General features: G+C 41.1%; 1 protein-coding gene across 1 annotated transcript in view; it reads left to right on the forward strand.

The window, feature by feature from the left end:
• Window positions 1–17,001, forward strand: part of SPECC1L (sperm antigen with calponin homology and coiled-coil domains 1 like) — a 2,326,126-nt gene that overhangs the window by 955,995 nt on the left and 1,353,130 nt on the right. Inside the window, exon 5 of the mRNA XM_044068824.1 lies at window positions 1,468–1,675. Within this exon, the coding sequence (XP_043924759.1) occupies window positions 1,468–1,675 (208 nt within the window). The remainder of the gene's footprint in view (window positions 1–1,467; window positions 1,676–17,001) is intronic.

Consider the following 17,001-nt stretch of genomic DNA (forward strand, 5'->3'; position numbering starts at 1 on the left):
CACAAATATTGCAACCAAAGGGTATCGTCAGGAAATTGTCACCATTAAGTCAAGATCTACTGGAATCACCTCCTGCTATAATACGTGGACAAATTTCAAGGAACTGCTTGATAAGCAAAAATAGCTGTACTCGTATCAGTTGTATAGGAATTTATTGAGAATCGTCATTGTTAGTAGACACTCTTGTAAATAGTTGTTCTTGTTCAGATTCTATTTTAGCCTCACAAATTTCTAAATACAATTATTGTCATGATGTTTAGTTAAAGTCTAATAAAAACTTTAAAAAAAAAAATCTGAATTCTTTATGCCCTTGCTGGCATTCTCGCAATGATAATTGTTATGGTGCAGCCCTACCACTTGGCAAGGGACATGCAATCCCCATCACTGTGAGGGCTCGCAGTGTCTTTCCCATATGAATTCATGCTTCCACATTGTTGTTTATAAGGCTGCCACCAGGTGGTGGCTTGGTGTACCTAACACATGTCCCCTTGCTCACATCACTATCCTCTCCTGAGGTATTCTGGCAGTTTATGGACAACTCTTCCCCACCCACCCAACTCTTCTTGACATCTCCATCGGGCGCCTGAGTTGTTAATCCAACTCCGGTAATCTGGACTGAATCAAGGCATTAACATTCTGTGGTATATGAACTGACCATTTCTTTGCCCCCTTTGTATAGCTTCCATGATTGTCATTGTTCCGTATTTTAAGTGTGTCTAATCCATTTTTCCCTCTTGCATTTGATTAAGATTTTTTTTTTTTGCTTATTGTTAGGGAAATACTTCCATTGGGGGTTGTTTATGACTTGAGGAAATTTTATCTACTATATTCTGATTTTTCCTTACCCACGTCATGCTACCACTCTCCTCCATGCCAAGATGATTTTGTAGAAGTAAATGTCAGTGCATTGCTGGAGAATAATTGGTTTGGTAAAATATGATGTGTATTTAAATTTGTTTTCCTCAGTGGCACCTATGACTGAGAATGCCCTCTTCCATTTTGCATCCTGTTTAGTCCTGCTTTTCGGGCACTAATTCATCTTCCAAAATGTTCTGGTTATAAAAATGTCTGAACAGAGACACCTGCAGATAACTATGATTTTGTTTTTTCTCTTGTTGCCGTGTGACATTTCTCCTTTCTTGTGTGGATTTGTGGAGCATTTTTTTTTGGGGGGGGGGGGTTGGGTGATGTTACTGATGGTTTAACGTTTCTTGCATATAACCGCTGTCCTACTGCAATTATCTCCTGCTTTTCTTCCTGCCACTCTTAATGTTCTGTGTAGTGACTGCATTTTATCTAGAGTTCTGTTTAACACATTGACTTGGGTGAAAATGTATGCAGTTGCGATTTCCTTACATGCCAGTATTCTGTCTGTGGCTGGTGGTGAAGGGAGGGTGTTGATACTGAGGAATCCTATCTAGAACATGAGCTTCATTGCCAGATAGATGAAACTGTGCTGTCTTTCAGGTTGAAGATGAATATCGAGCTTTTCAAGAAGAAGCTAAGAAACAAATTGAAAATCTAAATCTGACGCTGGAAAAACTTCGTGCAGATCTAGAAGAAAAGGAGACTGCAATCAGTGACATGAAAGAGACCATTTTTGAACTGGAAGATGAGGTGGAGCAACACAGAGCGGTGAAGCTTCATGATAACCTTATTATATCCGACTTGGAAAGTGAGTAGAGTTTATCACATCGTGCCTGTTCCATTTCTTAGAGAACAGTGTAAGTAGGTGTGTTAATGTGCTATGAATGTTTAGTAACACTACACATCGGGTTTATGGTTCTCAGAACTGGGTGTAATTAAAGTAAATATAATATAGACATCATTTAAAATTGCCACTGTACTGATTTGAAAATAGAATACTGCATTTAAGAATGTTTACTGTATTGATGTGAGATACCTAGGGTCATTTTTATATTTGTCTTAAAGGAACTCTATGGGCAGAAAAAGAAAAAAAAAAATAGCCGATGTTCTTTGTGTTTCACTGTTGCAGTCATTACATTTGGGTGATCCTGCTGGCAGGTTGCCCTCAGTTGGCCAGAATGCCAAAGTCTTGGGTCCTGCGTCGGCTGCTGTCACCCCTTCCCTGACGTTAGGTCGTCAGGGGTATAAAAGAAGCAGCTGACGCCATTTTCTTCAGTCTTTCTTGCCGCGCGGTGCCCGAAGCAGAAGCAGTTCGCAAGTGCCAGTCGGCCGACTCCTGAGATTTTCATGTTCAAGTTTCTGACCCGAAGTCTTCAATAAAGCTAAGTACCCTGTTGGAGAAACTTTTTTCTTGCTCCAGACCGATGTCAGAAAAAGTTAATTGTATTTCTTGTGGAAAGCAAATACCTCATAATGACTTTCATTCTTACTGTATTCCTTGCCTAGGCCCTGATCACAATGTTTCTGGTTGTCGTTTTTTGCTAGATTTAACCAACGCACTATTAAGCTTTGAACTATTTTGGACGCCAGTTTAATTATCCAGAAATGTCGTCGGATAGCCATCCGACTACCGGAGTTCACAAAAAACGCAAAGAAAAGGAGAGAGATAAACAACCGAGGTCCAAAACCGACGACGAAGCTTCTCTTAAGCCAGTCGCCGGTACACCGGTTCTCAGTGAGGCGCTTTTGCAGCCCCTGACGCCCTCTACTTTAGAGTCGCAGGCCACTACCAACTCCCACGTGGAGTCGGCTATGCCGCTGGAAAAAGGTATTGGAGCCTCAGACACTATTCCCTCAGATGGGTAAGGTATTGGAGCCTCGGACACTATTCCCTCAGATAGGTCCGGAGCCGCTGAGCAGGCACCGGCTTCTGACCTAAACATCTTTACATTAAACTGACTTCAGCTTCAAAGGCAAAGACTAAAGCACCTTCTAAAGCAAAGAAACAAACTCAAGAGCCACGTGGACAGGCCTCTATGCCCAAAAAACAGATGCTCAAAATGGCCGAAGACTTGATTACCTTGATCAGGGGTTCCCATCCCCCTCCTGATAAGAGGCCTAGGCAAGAGACTGACTATGAATCTTCAGGTCAGGTTTCTATTTCTTCTGATTCCTCTTCTGATCAGGAATATTCTCTCCCCCCCATGAGGATTCTGATGCTGAAGAATGTATACCTTCAGCTTCTCCTCCAGAGGACTATTTTTTGGGGGAAACCTTGCAATTCATGAAGGGAGCATTTCCACTGGGAGAGCCAAGATTTTTCAGAATCTAAAAAAAGGCTCCGGGATTTCCTTTTACTTTCTCAACACAGGCCTCTAGCCATTCCACCTGTGATAGACATTGTAGATGATGTGTTTTCAGAGTCTAGTCTGACCCCTGACTCCTTACCTCCAGCTCCTGTTAAACCTGACAGATATTACAGGGTTCCTGACTCTCATAAATTCCTTTTTAAAAACCCTGCGGCAGACCCAGAAACTATGTCACAGGGTCCCAAAGGAGTTAAGGCTTCTGCTGCAAAAAACCCTACCCCCTCTGACAGGGATTCTAGGGCACTGGATAGATGGAGAAAAAAGGTTTACACATCTGCTACCTTGGCTGTAAGGGCCTTAAAGTGTCAGTTTCATATGCTCAAATATCAGCAACATGTCATGGCATTGCTTAAACACAAAATGGTGTTAAACTCTGAATGTGCAAAAAACAAGGAAATGCAGGATTTATTGCATGCAGCTGAACAAGTTGAAAAGCATACTTTGCAATGTGGTTTTGATTCTTTGGAGGCCTCCTGCAGGGCCGCAGTTACGGGTTCTGTAATTAGGAGGCATGCTTGGTTAAAGGAACAAAATTTACCTGATCATGCCAAAGTTAAATTATTAGATGCACCTTTACAGCATGATACTTTGTTTGGTGTTAAGGCAGAAGAGGTGTTAAAGAAAATGGAGGACAAAGCTAAATCTATGCAAACTGTCAAAGATTTTTTACAAGTACAGCCACCTAGGTTTAGTAGACACTGGCCTACAAAGAACTGGTCCTTTCCTGTGTCAGACAGACCTCAAAGGGCAGATCCAGATGCCTTAGAGGCAGATCCCAGGCGCAAGGTTCATATAGGTCAAAGCAATGGGGTGCTTCTACCTCCAAAGTTGGAGAAGCCAAATCACAACCATACAGAAAACAGTCCCAATGACTTCCCCCTGCCTGCACCAAGCACTTATCTCCTGGCAGCACCCTTAGGGGGAAAATTAGCACTTTTTTCTCAAAATTGGCACATTATAACCCAGGACAAGTGGGTTCTAAATATAGTGTCACAAGGCTACAAGTTCCATTTCCATACCCTGCCAAAGTTAAACGGCTGGCTAGATCTGCCAAAAAATCAATGGGCAGAGGCGCAAAAACAAGTCTCATCCCTCATGAACATGGGGGCCATTCAACAAGGACCAGAACAAGAGCAGGGACAAGGATTTTACTCAAGATTGTTCTTGGTACCCAGAAAGAATAAGGCCTGGAGACCAATACTGGACCTATCTATTCTGAACACATTCTTGGATATACCAAAATTCAAAATGTTGACTTTGCAGCAGCTTCTGCCCATGGTGGACAAGAATTCTTGGCTTGTGACTTTAGACCTAAAAGAGGCATTCCTGCATGTCCCAATAAGACAATCATGCAGAAGATACCTCAGATTCAAGGCTGGCTCAATGCATTACCAATTCTCTGCACTGCCCTTTGGCTTATCTACTGCGCCCAGGGTCTTTACAAAGTGCCTGGCACCAGTAATTGCATTCTGCAGACAAAGGGGAATACAAATATATCCTTACTTGGACGACTGTCTAATTCAAGCAAAGAACAAGGACATTCTTCTACAGCATCTGGCATTTGTGAAAAGACTTTTAACATGCCTAGGGTACACAGTCAACGAAAAGAAATCAAAACTAGTACCCTCTCAAGAGATAATATTCCTGGGTGCAAGCTTAAATACAACTGCCCAGATGGCTTATCTCACGCCAGCCTAACAAAGGCAACTGACTACCTGTTTCAAAATGTTGGCAACAAAGGCCCAGTTATCTGCAAGAAAAGTTCTTCAGGTTTTGGGCTTCATGGCATCCTGCATCCTACTAATTCCATATGCAAGGCTGCATATGAGGAAACTTCAATGGTACCTAAAAAGTGTTTGGACTCAACATTGCCACAGCGTGGAAACAATCTCTCATTCCTTGCCTGCAACAGGAGTTTCGATGGTGGGTGAAGGCTTGTCACCAGAACAAGGGACAGCCATTCACATTACCCCCAGCCAGGCAGACACTAACAACGGATGCATCAGATTATGCCTGGGTGGCCCACATGGCAGGAAGATGCATTCAGGGCACATGGTCCTCAAACCAAATGCATCTACATATCAATCAAAAAGAGATGCTAGCTGTTCAAAATGCCCTGACAGCCTTCAAGGATCTACTTCATCCGGGACAACTACTGATAAAGACAGACAACACCAGGGTCATGTGGTATATACACAAGCAGGGGGGCACACATTCTTACTCCCTTTGCAGACTAGCCATGATTTTGTGGGACATAGCATTGTCTTACTAAGTACATCTGCAGGCACAATTCCTGCCAGGAAAGGAAAACACTCTGGCAGACGAACTAAGCAGAAACCTCATGGATCCCCACAAGTGGCAGCTGGATCCACAAGTCTTCAGCATGATAACAAGGAAATGGCAATTCCCGGACATAGATGCCTCCCCTCACAACTACCAACTGAAAAGATTCTGCACAAGGACGTATCACAGACAAGCATTGAAAGTGGACACCCTATCTTTCAGCTGGAAAAACCTGTCAGTATATGCCTTTCCTCCACTGCCTCTCCTCCCCAGGGTACTCCTAAAGGTCAGACAGGAGAAGCCAAAGATGATACTGATTGCCCCAGACTTGGCCCCACCAGTACTGGTATACAGTCCTAAGGAACTTGTCTCAATGCCCAGCTTGGACCTTACCTCAAATACCTCGTCTACTGTCCCAGCAAAACAGTCAGATCCTGCACAGCCAACTCAGTACTTTAAACCTGGCAGCAATATGGATAATGTAGTCATGCAAAACACACCTCTCAGTAAAGCTGTGATGGATGTCATTTTGCAAGCCAGAAGGCCTAGTACTAGAAAATCTTATGCTGGGAAATGGAAGAGATTCTGTGCTTGGAACCAGGCACAAGGAACTGATACAGCTGTACCAAATATTCTTCAGATTTTGCAATACTTAACTGAGATGCTGGACAAAGGCCTATCTTTTTCATCAATTAAAATTCATGCCTCTGCCATTTCGGCTCATTACAATACAGAGCCACCAATCTTTTCTCATCCTTTATTAAAGTAGTACCTCAGAGGAGCCAAAAATGTAAGGCCTCCAAGGAGATCACCAATATCTGCATGGGACCTCAACTATGTCTTGGAAAAAACTCACCCTGCCTCCTTTTGAGTCAGCTGCTACTGCTGATATAAAGTTTTTATCTTGGAAAACAGCTCTGCTCCTAGCAATAACTTCTGCATGACTAGTTTCAGAGCTACAGGCACTCATGGCTGTGGAACCTTTTATCATTTTTTATCCAGACAGGGTCTCTCTGAGGACAAACCCAACATTTATGCCTAAGGTGGTTTCCAGTGTGGCTCTTAACCAAACTATTCATCTGCCAACTTTTTATCCAAATCCACAGAACAAGGGGGAGAGCATTCTGTATTCTTTGGACATACACAGACCGCTTAGATTCTTCTTGGACAGAACCAAAGATTTCAGGAAGTCAGAGCCATTACTAATGGCATATGCTGCAGGATCACAAGGAAAGGCTATCTCATGGCAGACTATTTCAAAATGGATAGGCCACTGCATTTGTTTCTGCTATTTACACCATGGCAAGCCAGTGCCTAAGGGCATTAGGCCACATTCAACCAGAGCTGCAGCCACTTCAGCAGCCTTTCTCAGGGGAGTACGAACCAAAGACATTTTAGAGGCTGCTACTTGGAGTTAAGTGCACACCTTTACAAAGCACTATCATCTGCCACTCTACTCTAAATCTAGGGCAGGCTTTGCCACTGCAGTTCTGCATGGCCTCATAGCCGCTCTTAATGCTGTTTAGCCCCTGCCTCCCAACCATAGGTTTGGGACTCTACCGAAATGTAATGACTGCAACAGTGAAACACGAAGAACATAATACAGTTGTGTACACTTAAGTTAAATGTAGATGTTTGAGTGTATTCACTGTTGCAGTCCAGGTTACCCACCTGCCATCCCCCTTTTTTCTGCTGGAACTTTTCTTTCCTTCTCTGATTTATATAACCTATGTGGTGTATTTGCTTGTAGATGAAGGTAAAGTTTTTATATTGGTGCATGTATTTATATATATATATATATATATATATATATATATATATATATGTATGTATTTAAATTTTGGCTACCCTTTTAGGGGGCACCTGACATCTGGGGCAAGAAAAACTGAAGAAAATGGCGTCAGCTGCTTCTTTTATACCCCTGATGACCTGGCGTCAGGGAAGGGGCGACAGCAGCCGACGCAGGACCCAAGACTTTGGAATTCTGGCTGACTGAGGGCAACCTGCCAGCAGGATTACCCAAATGTAATGACTGCAACAGTGAATACACTCAAACATCTATATTTATGTAAGTGTACACAACTGTAGTTTTTGTCTAGTCATTAAGTTCTACACAATCCAAATCTCTTGGCTAGGTATCACTAATATAATTTTTTGCAACTGGTAATGCAGTCATGAGGGCTGACATCCTGATGTGATCTTTTTTTCGTGTAAAGCTGTATTTTGCCTGTAATGCACTGTGAAGGACACACCAGATGAGGTAAATTCACCTTTGTCTCTGCTGTCAGATCACGAGCCCATTTATTTAGAATGGAGATATTGGGAAATAGTTCAGAGTTTGAGAGGTCATAGTAAAAGTGTCAGCGACTGTTTTGCATGGACTCTTACTTGTTTTCTACATATGATGGTTTGCAGTGACTCACTCATATTTGTTTTCTACATATGTGTTTACACAGTTTGTAAGAAAATGCTAAAGTAACGTAGTCTATTTTAAAAAAGTGGAAATTTATAAGTTTCAGGTCCTGTCTTTCTGCTACTATGCTTACCTGAATCAGACAGAGCATTATATTTCCTGATTTACAGAGCCCGATGGTCAGTGTTTATCAGCTTTCTTCAACTTCGGAGTATAAAATTATCAATATATATATAATCACAGGAAAACAAAAAATGCATCTGTAAATGACAGTACACAGTATGGCTTGTGAATTTTGAACCTTTAATGACCACAGTGGGTATGAAATAGCAAAAAAAAAAGAGCTTATATGTATCTTGCTTTGTTTGTTGCCTTGGCAAGAAACTTTCAGATGTGGAGTCTAAATGAAGTGCAAGGGAACCATTTTTCTAAAGAAAGTATTATGAGATTTCTTTCATCTCCGACATGGTGTGTATTGAAGAAACATCGAAGTATAGAAATGCCACAGAGGAGTAAACTGCCAGTACATGTGGAACTGTGAAGATCATTGTGTATGGTGTGGGGGGGGTGTGTGTTTGGTATCACCAGGTCTGGTAAGAGGAGGTTCATCTGTTGTAAGTGGGGGTACTAAGGGTTGCAGGCTTTAGGACCATTTGGCAAGCAGAACTTTCCCATGCTGCTAAGCACCCTCTACATGTCCCATAATCCTCCACTGCACTAAGTCTGCCAGAACTACTTTGCCACAGCAATATTTCACAAGCAAAAATAATCAGGATTGCTTTTTGATTTATTTTGAGGAATTCTTGCATGTCTGAGTAAAAAAAAAATCTGCCTTTTTCCCCTCTTTTTGATATGTTACCTTTAGTTTTTGTTTCCTCTTTATAAATTTTTGCATCAGAAAGTTTTCTTCTCTAACAGACCTAGTCACCGTTTACTTATGATCACAGAACATTGATGTCCTTCCATGTCACTGTTGGATCCCCTGCCAGTATACCAGAGCCTTAGCATTACTGGTATGGTTGTACGTCACATGTATGCTCCCCATTCATGACATAGGACACAAAGGTGACATATGGACGTACATACCTCAGAATTTCTTTGCCACCAGTCCAAACACAATCTTATATTGCCTGTCTGTGAATGTTCCTTCATCTGCTAGTTACCAAGCCGTTTCAGTTAAGTGCCCCGTTGGGGTTATTCTTCTTATCTTTGATGTCTTTACTTTTGTTGTAAGGTTACATGTCATCCAGAAAGAGATAATGTCAGTATGGGTGACATATTCATCATAAGGACCGTCATGAGCTGTGTTTGTTTTGTTTGGGTGCTTCTCACGACCATACTTCGTGCCCGATTTGTCAGGCATTTGTCCTTAAGACTTTTCATAATCGTCTGTCCTCTTTATCTATCTACCTTGATAATCAACGTCTTATGTTGTTGGTGCAGTGGCGGAATCATCCCGGCCTGAGGGTCAGCCATCTGCCAAGAAGATGACCAAAAAAAGTTATGTTGGATTTGGCAACTGTATCACTTTCCTGGACATCTCTCTCGAGGCTGGAGAAAGCCCAGAAGATAGTTTGCTTATTCTGTCAGAGTCCACTTCTGTGATCATTTTTGGGGCTAGCATGGATCCCCTTTCTCGCATGTCCTCAGAGGCTGTGCAGCATCCATTACGGATGTTGAGTGGGAACCACAGCTGATCGTATCGAAGGGACTGAGGGGTGTTCTGCAGATTTTTGTTAGAGAGGAGATTGCTACTAAGTTGATGCGTCAGCAAGGGTCCAAACTTCCTAAGATGTTAAGGTATGATGTCCCTTTAAAGTCGAAGCAGTAAACAAAACATATTTCCTCTGCTCCTAAGGATCCACAGAGTGAGTGGCGGATTTCACACAAGATTTGTTTAATTGTTTAATGCACTCATGGCCTTGACCCCCCCCCCCCCCAGTACTTTTATTAAGTGGCCTTGGGAGCAGGACTCTGCTGATGAGGATTTTGACTCTGAAGAAGAGTCTTTAGCCTATTCCTCTCTGATCCCTTCTCCATTAGAATATGGTTCTGAGGAGGAGGACTTCCATTAGTTCAGAGTTTCCCTTTGAAGAACTTTCCTTTGGGGATACTATATCTCAAATGATGGAATTTTTTAAATGAGGCTATACCCAGGTTTCTGATGTCCAGAAGAGGTATTATGAACTCCTCCAGATGGAGTCTCCCAAGCCTTCTGTTGTGCATCCTGTCCTTACTGCCTTGTTGGATACTTTTTCATCAGCTTTTCAAGCTCCTGATTCTCAGTCCCCAGCTCCTAAATATCCTGATAGGCATTATAAGGTGCCTGATGCTTGCAAATTTCTTTACAAATGTTCTTCTGCTGATCCCTCTGTTTCTCACTCTCTTCAAGCAAACCTTCCAAACTGTTGCCTTCCACTAAATTACTTCCCTTTGACAAGGACAGTAGAGCCATGGAACAACTAAGTAAGAAAGTGTACACCGCTGTTACCTTGGCCTTTTGGGCTATTAACTATCAGATTTGTATGACCAGGTATGTTTTAGCTCTTCTCTGTCAGACTTTTCAGGTTATTTCTGATGTTCCTGACTCTGAGGGGAAGGCTACAGCCTTCTCTTTCTTATGATCCTCTTCTCAAGTGGCCCATCATTCTGTTAATTGTAGTTATGATGCAGCTGATGCTTCTTCTAGAGCTGCTGCCATTGCTTCTTTGTTAAGACATTATTCTTGGCTTCACCTTCAGCCTTTGCCGGCTGGTATTAAGGCTAAATTGATAGATGCTCCTCTTGACAATAGAAATCTCTTTGGCTCTTCTTTGAAGGTGATGTTTCTTTATGCCTTCTCTCCCTTCATCTCATACAGAGGGTTCTGTTCAAGATGGAACAGGACTCTCCCAAAATCTTATTGGTGACTCCCATTTGACCCAGACAGCATTGGTTGCCTCTTCTGCACCTATCCAATGGCAGTCACCACAAGATGCCTCACAGGGTGGACCTACTGACACAAGACAAGGGGTCTGTCATCCATCCTCACTTGTCCACTTTTGACCTGATACTGTGGGTGATAGGGTTTTGGTCCCTTTTAGGCACTGTTTTTGAGGACATGCTTAGGGTTCTATAGAAGGCCAGGAAACCCACTAGAAGAAAATCGTATTTGTCCAAATGGAAGAGATTTTCTTTCTGGTGTCTTTCTCGTAACCTGGATCCACGTACTGTGGATGTTCCTTTGGTTATCTCTTGATTGTGTGAATTGCTCAATACTGGGTTGGCATATTATTCTGTTAAGGCCCACCTGTTTGCTATTTCTGCTAGTCTGCCATTGACTCCCTCTTTGGATTCTAGATTTGAGACCAGACAGTTTCTTAAAGGCATCCTTCACATTAGACCTCACAGGAAACCTGTTCCTCATTTCTGGGGCATTAATTTTGTTTTACAGAAATTGTCTCAGGCTCCTTTTGAACCTGCAGCATCAGCTTCCTTGCAGCCTTGTTTTTGGAAGACTATTCTTCTTTTGACCCTTACCTCTGCCAGATGGGTGTCTGATTTGCAAGCCCTTATGGCAGTTTTCCTTTTTTGGTGTTTTATAAGGACAGGGTGTCTCTTTGTACTAATCCTTCTTTTATGCCCAAAGTGGTTAATGAGCTGTCTCTTAATCAAGTCTATTCATTTGCCCACTTTTTCCCTCTTCTCCAGAATCAGCTAACGAGAAGGTTCTTCGCACTTTGGATTTGCATAGATAGCTCAGATATTATTTGGATAAAACTAAAGCCATTCATAACTCTGAGCAGCTTTTTTTATTTCTTTTCATCCCAGGTCTTTAGGTTTGACTGTTTTCAAGCAAACCATTTCTTCTTGGATATCTAAAGCCATTTATTTTTATTTCTTTCATGGACAGAGCCTTCTTTCTGTTGAGGCGGTGTTTTCTTTTGATGCTTTTTTCAATGGTTTTGATATTATTAGTCTTCTTGAGGCAGAAGCTGGACTGTGCATACTTTTACAGAGCGCTATAAGTTGGATGTGATTTCTAGGGCCAGAGCTGGTTTTGCCAGGGCCATTCTCCATGGCTTATTAGAGGGCTCTGCCAGCTCTTCCTCCTCCCAGTCTTTTCCTGAGTTATTTTACTGTCCCTACTGTAAAAATACTGCAACAATGATATGTGTAAGGACATAGTGCAGTTGTGTAAAATCTTACCATAACAGTTGATGTTCTTCTCTTCACTGTTGAAGTATTTGCTCCCTCCCTCCTCCTCCGCTCCTTTTTCCTTTTGGATGTACTTGTTACCTGCTAGTATCTTTAGATCGTCATTCTTACTGGGGCTTTTTCAGTTCTGAGGATGGTACATCCGGATATCACATTTATGCCCTACACTGTGGCAGGGAGCCTTAAGAGTAGTGCATACTTTCCTTAAGGGAAAACTACTTGTACTACAATGATACTGGCATACAAATTACTAAAATTGACTGTTATAACTTTATATGTAAGATCTGTGTCATGCAGCAGATAATGTTGTTGCCTCAGAGCAAGAGGTTCCTCAGTTTGATTCTTGGCTGAGTTGCCTTCTAAGCAGAATCTGCATGTCCTCCCTCTGTTCGTGTGGGTTTCCTCTGGGTGCTCCGGTTTATTCCCGCATTCCAAAGACATATGCAGTAGGTGGATTGGGCACACTAAACAGGCCATAGGGATGTGTGTGTGTGTGTGTGTGTGTGTGTGTGTGTGTGTGTGTGTGTGTGTGTGTGTGTGTGTGTGTGCGCGTGTGTGTGCGCACACGTGCTCGATTGTGTGGCGTAGATGAACTACTGCGGCTCATGTGTAAAAGTAGGAAAATGGTGTTATGGTCGAATGGATCTGTGTCAAAGATCACTTACGGTCTTAGTAAAAAGTAAGAAAATATTATTCAAGATGGTATTACTCATTTAAATCACGGTTTATTACATTTAAAGAGATGAGTGGTTTTGCCCTTATTTTATGTGTGCGCACGAGCTTGTATATACATACAGATATATATATATATATATATATATATATATATATATATATATATATATATATATATATATATATGGGTCCACTTGTAAATCTTGAATCTCAAAATATCCAAATTCAAAATACCGAAACCAAAATCTCTCAAACTCAAAATACTGAAACTCATAATATCAAAAAAATACAGGACAGTGACACAGCACTCCACATCAGAAAATGGCAAACATACCATTACCTGCTTCATGACTGCCTGCTGTAACCTTAGTCATGTTCCCTTCTAATTTCCTATACTATAACATAACTCATCTTAGTGTAGTAAAGTGCGATCTCTGAGTTGATATATTTAAGTAGAGGGGGGGTGTAGCCACCACATGGGGGGTGCACGGGGGCTTCCCCCCTGCCTATACTTGGAGAAGAGTATTTTGAATTTAGAGATTTTGAGATTTGGAAGTGGACCTTATGGATGTGGTGAGAGAGGACATGCAGGTGGTTGGTGTGACAGAGCAAGATGCAGAGGACAGGAAGAAATTGGAACAGGTGATCTGCTGTGGTGACCCCTAAAGGGAACAGCCGAAAGAAGATGATGATATATATATATATATATATATATATATATATATATGAGTGTATGTATGGATCTCTCTGTCTCTATCTGTAGAGATATAGAGACTTGTATAGATATATCAGTACATTCACAGTATGTTTGGTTCAACATGAATGTCATTATGTATGTTCCATCTCTGGTGCTTTCTCTGTCCTCTTTCCCATGTTTTCAGAGCCTGGGCATTTATACACATGCATGTACACACACGCATGCACACAAATATTTTCACACTTGGTTTATCTTTTAGTTTGTGTTACTACTTTACCTGAGGGCAGTTTTCTCGCATCTCTTCTCACAGTCTTCTTAGATTAACATACACTTTCTAAAGCATAATTACACATCTGTCCTAAGCAGCAGATTTCTCTTTGAGTTCTGCTAAGCACCATGCTCCTCTTCCATCACAGTACTTCACACAGAGTTTAGTCTGACTGCCATATTTTTTCTTGTATATTATAGCAGTGTAACTAAATTGCAGGTATAGATGCTTATGTTGTTATTTGACATTTTACCTAGCGATCCCTCTCAACCTCTTACAGCAAGAAATCTGGACAAAGCCAAAAATAATGGGGGCACAAAGGCTCAAAAATATGGATGTTTTTTAAATATTGCTGTTACAAACTTAGAAAGTTGATAGAATAACAAGTTTTCCTTTAGCATGAATTTTCTGAATGGTATCAAATCTGAAACTCAAATGTTTATCATTTCCTGTCTTCAGTCTTTAATGACTTGCCAATTATTTGCCAGAAAACCACAATTTTATGAAAAACAGATCAAAAATGTGAGGCAAAAATCTAGGCATTGTGTGGCAGTCTATACATTTGAGAGGTGTGTACCTAGCACACTGATCAGCAGCCAGATAGTGAGTATGTACTTGGATAAGGAGTAAACCGCACCAATCACAATAAAGAGGCAAAGTGTGTACAGTGGGTATAAAAAGTGTACACATCCCTGTTACCTAGCACACTGATCAGCAGCCAGATAGTGAGTATGTACTGAGATAAGGAGTAAACAGCACCAATCACAATAAAGAGGCAAAGTGTGTACAGTGGGTATAAAAAGTGTACACACCCCTGTTACCTAGCACACTGATCAGCAGCCAGATAGTGAGTATGTACTGAGATAAGGAGTAAACAGCACCAATCACAATAAAGAGGCAAAGTATGTACAGTGGGTATAAAAAGTGTACACATCCCTGTTACAATGTCAGGTTTTGTGATATAAAAAATGAGACCACAATAAATCATTTCAAAACTTTTCCCACCTTTAGTGTGACCTATAACCTATACAATTCAATTGAACAACAAATTTGTTAGGAGAAAAATTTAAAAAATGTACAATATGCTGGTTGCATAACTGTGCACACCCTTGATCTAATACTTTTGTGAAGCATCTTTTGATTTAATTACAGCATTCAGTCTTATTGGGTAAGAGTCTATCAGCTTGACACATCTTGACTTGGTAATATTTGCCACTCTTCCTTTCAAAAGCGCTCCAAATATGTCAGATTACGAGGGCATCTCTTGTGTACAGTCCTCTTCAGGTCACCCCATAGATTTACTATTGGATTTAGTTCTGTGCTCTGGCTGGGTCATTCCAGTACTTTATTTTTCTTCTGGTAAACATTCTTTTGTTGATTTGGATGTGTGCTTGGGGTCATTGTTATGTTAAAAGGCGAAATTCCTGTTCATCTTCAGCCTTCTAGCAGATGCCTGAATGTTTTGGGCCAACAGTGCCTGTTCATAATTCCCTCCAGCTTGACTAAAGCTCCAGTTCCAGCTGAAGAAAAGCAATCCCAAAGTATAATACTGCCACCACCATGCTTCACTGAGGGGATGGTGTTCTTTTGGTGATGCGAAGTGTTTTTGCACCAAACGTACCTTTTTGAATCATGGCCAAATGTTCAGCTTTGGTCTCATCAGACCATAACACATTTTCCCAAATGCTTTTGGAAAAATTGATGTATTGTTTTGCAAATTTTAGCTGGGCCTGGATGTTTTCTGTGTAAGAAAAGGCTTTATTCTTGCAACCCTACCCCATAGCCCAGACATATGGAGAATACGGGAGATTGTTGTTACATGTAGTACACAACAAGTATTTGCCAGAAATTCCTGCAGCTCCTTTCAGTGTTGATGTAGGTCTCTTGGCAGACTCCCTGACCAGTTTTCATCTGGTCTTTTCATCAATTTTGGAGGGACGTCCAGTTCTTTGCAATGTCACTTTTGTCCCATATTTTCTCCACTTTTTGATGACTGTCTTCACTGTGTTCCATGGTATGTCCAATGCTGTGGAAAATTTTTTGTACCCTTCTCCTGACTGATACCTTTCAATAACGAGATCACTTTGATGCTTTGTAAGCTCTCTGCGAGCCATGGCTTTTGCTGTAGCAGGCAACTGAGTAAATGTTAGGAAAATCCTACTAGGACAGCTGAACTTTATTTGGGGTTAAGCAGAGTATCTTTCATTGGATGGCAGGTGTGTACCCAAGAAGACTGAATACTGTAATTTAAATCAAAAGGTGCTTTAACAAAGTATTACTTTAAGGGTGTGTACAATTATGCAACCAGCTTATTGTACGTTTATTTTTTAATATTTTATTTTTTCCCCTAACAGATTTGTTTGTTTTTCAATTGAATTGTATAGGTTATATTTCACATTAAAGGTGGGAAAGGTTTTGAAATAATTTATTGTGGTGTCTTTTTTTATCACAAAACCCTGGCATTTTAACAGGGGTGTGCACACTTTTTATATCCACTGTATGTACCCCTTTTCCAATCATGGTCATTGGATGTGGTTGGGAGGGTTGCCTAATGGTTAAGGTGTTTGCCTTGCAAGCACAAGGTGCAGGGTTTGAGTCTCACAAGGGATAATTGGCTAGGCTTAAAATGGCTCACAAGGGCAGTTAGCTTAGTACTAATCCATGAACCTATCAAGTGCTCTTGGGTTAAAGCCATCTTTGCAATTTAAATTACTTTTTATATGGAAAATAGGAAAGTATGCATTACTTGTTACTGCTCTGTATAACCTAGATCTGAAGAAGTTCTGAGGTCAGAAGCACTGCTTTATTGTTTGACCTTAATAAACCATGGTTTAAACAAGCAGTACCAGCTTGAATCCTGTTTTCTGATTTTTAGTAAGAATGCAGAGTAATTTTTACATTGATGTTGCATAAGAAGTTATAACAGTCTGTTTTAGTATTTCATATGCCAGTATTGTCCCTGTACAACTAGTTTTCCCCTTTTTGCTCCTTGTCTCTCTATATTTGTTCATGTGTGCATGTATAATGTATATATATATATATATATATATATATATATACATGGATCTAGGACACATGCTTGACTAGCATTTGTCCGATTCACAAAATACCGAACACACATACACGAAAGCGGTTAACATCGAAAAGCACTTCCGTGTATGTGAAGTTCAAAAAAAAAATCTATGTTTCTGCAGGGGGCCTTCACCCCCCTGTCCCCCAACCCCCATACTTT

The sequence above is a fragment of the Protopterus annectens genome, chromosome 4.part0 (assembly GCF_019279795.1).
Source record: "Protopterus annectens isolate FY-2018-M chromosome 4.part0, PAN1.0, whole genome shotgun sequence".
Lineage (NCBI taxonomy): Eukaryota > Metazoa > Chordata > Ceratodontiformes > Protopteridae > Protopterus > Protopterus annectens.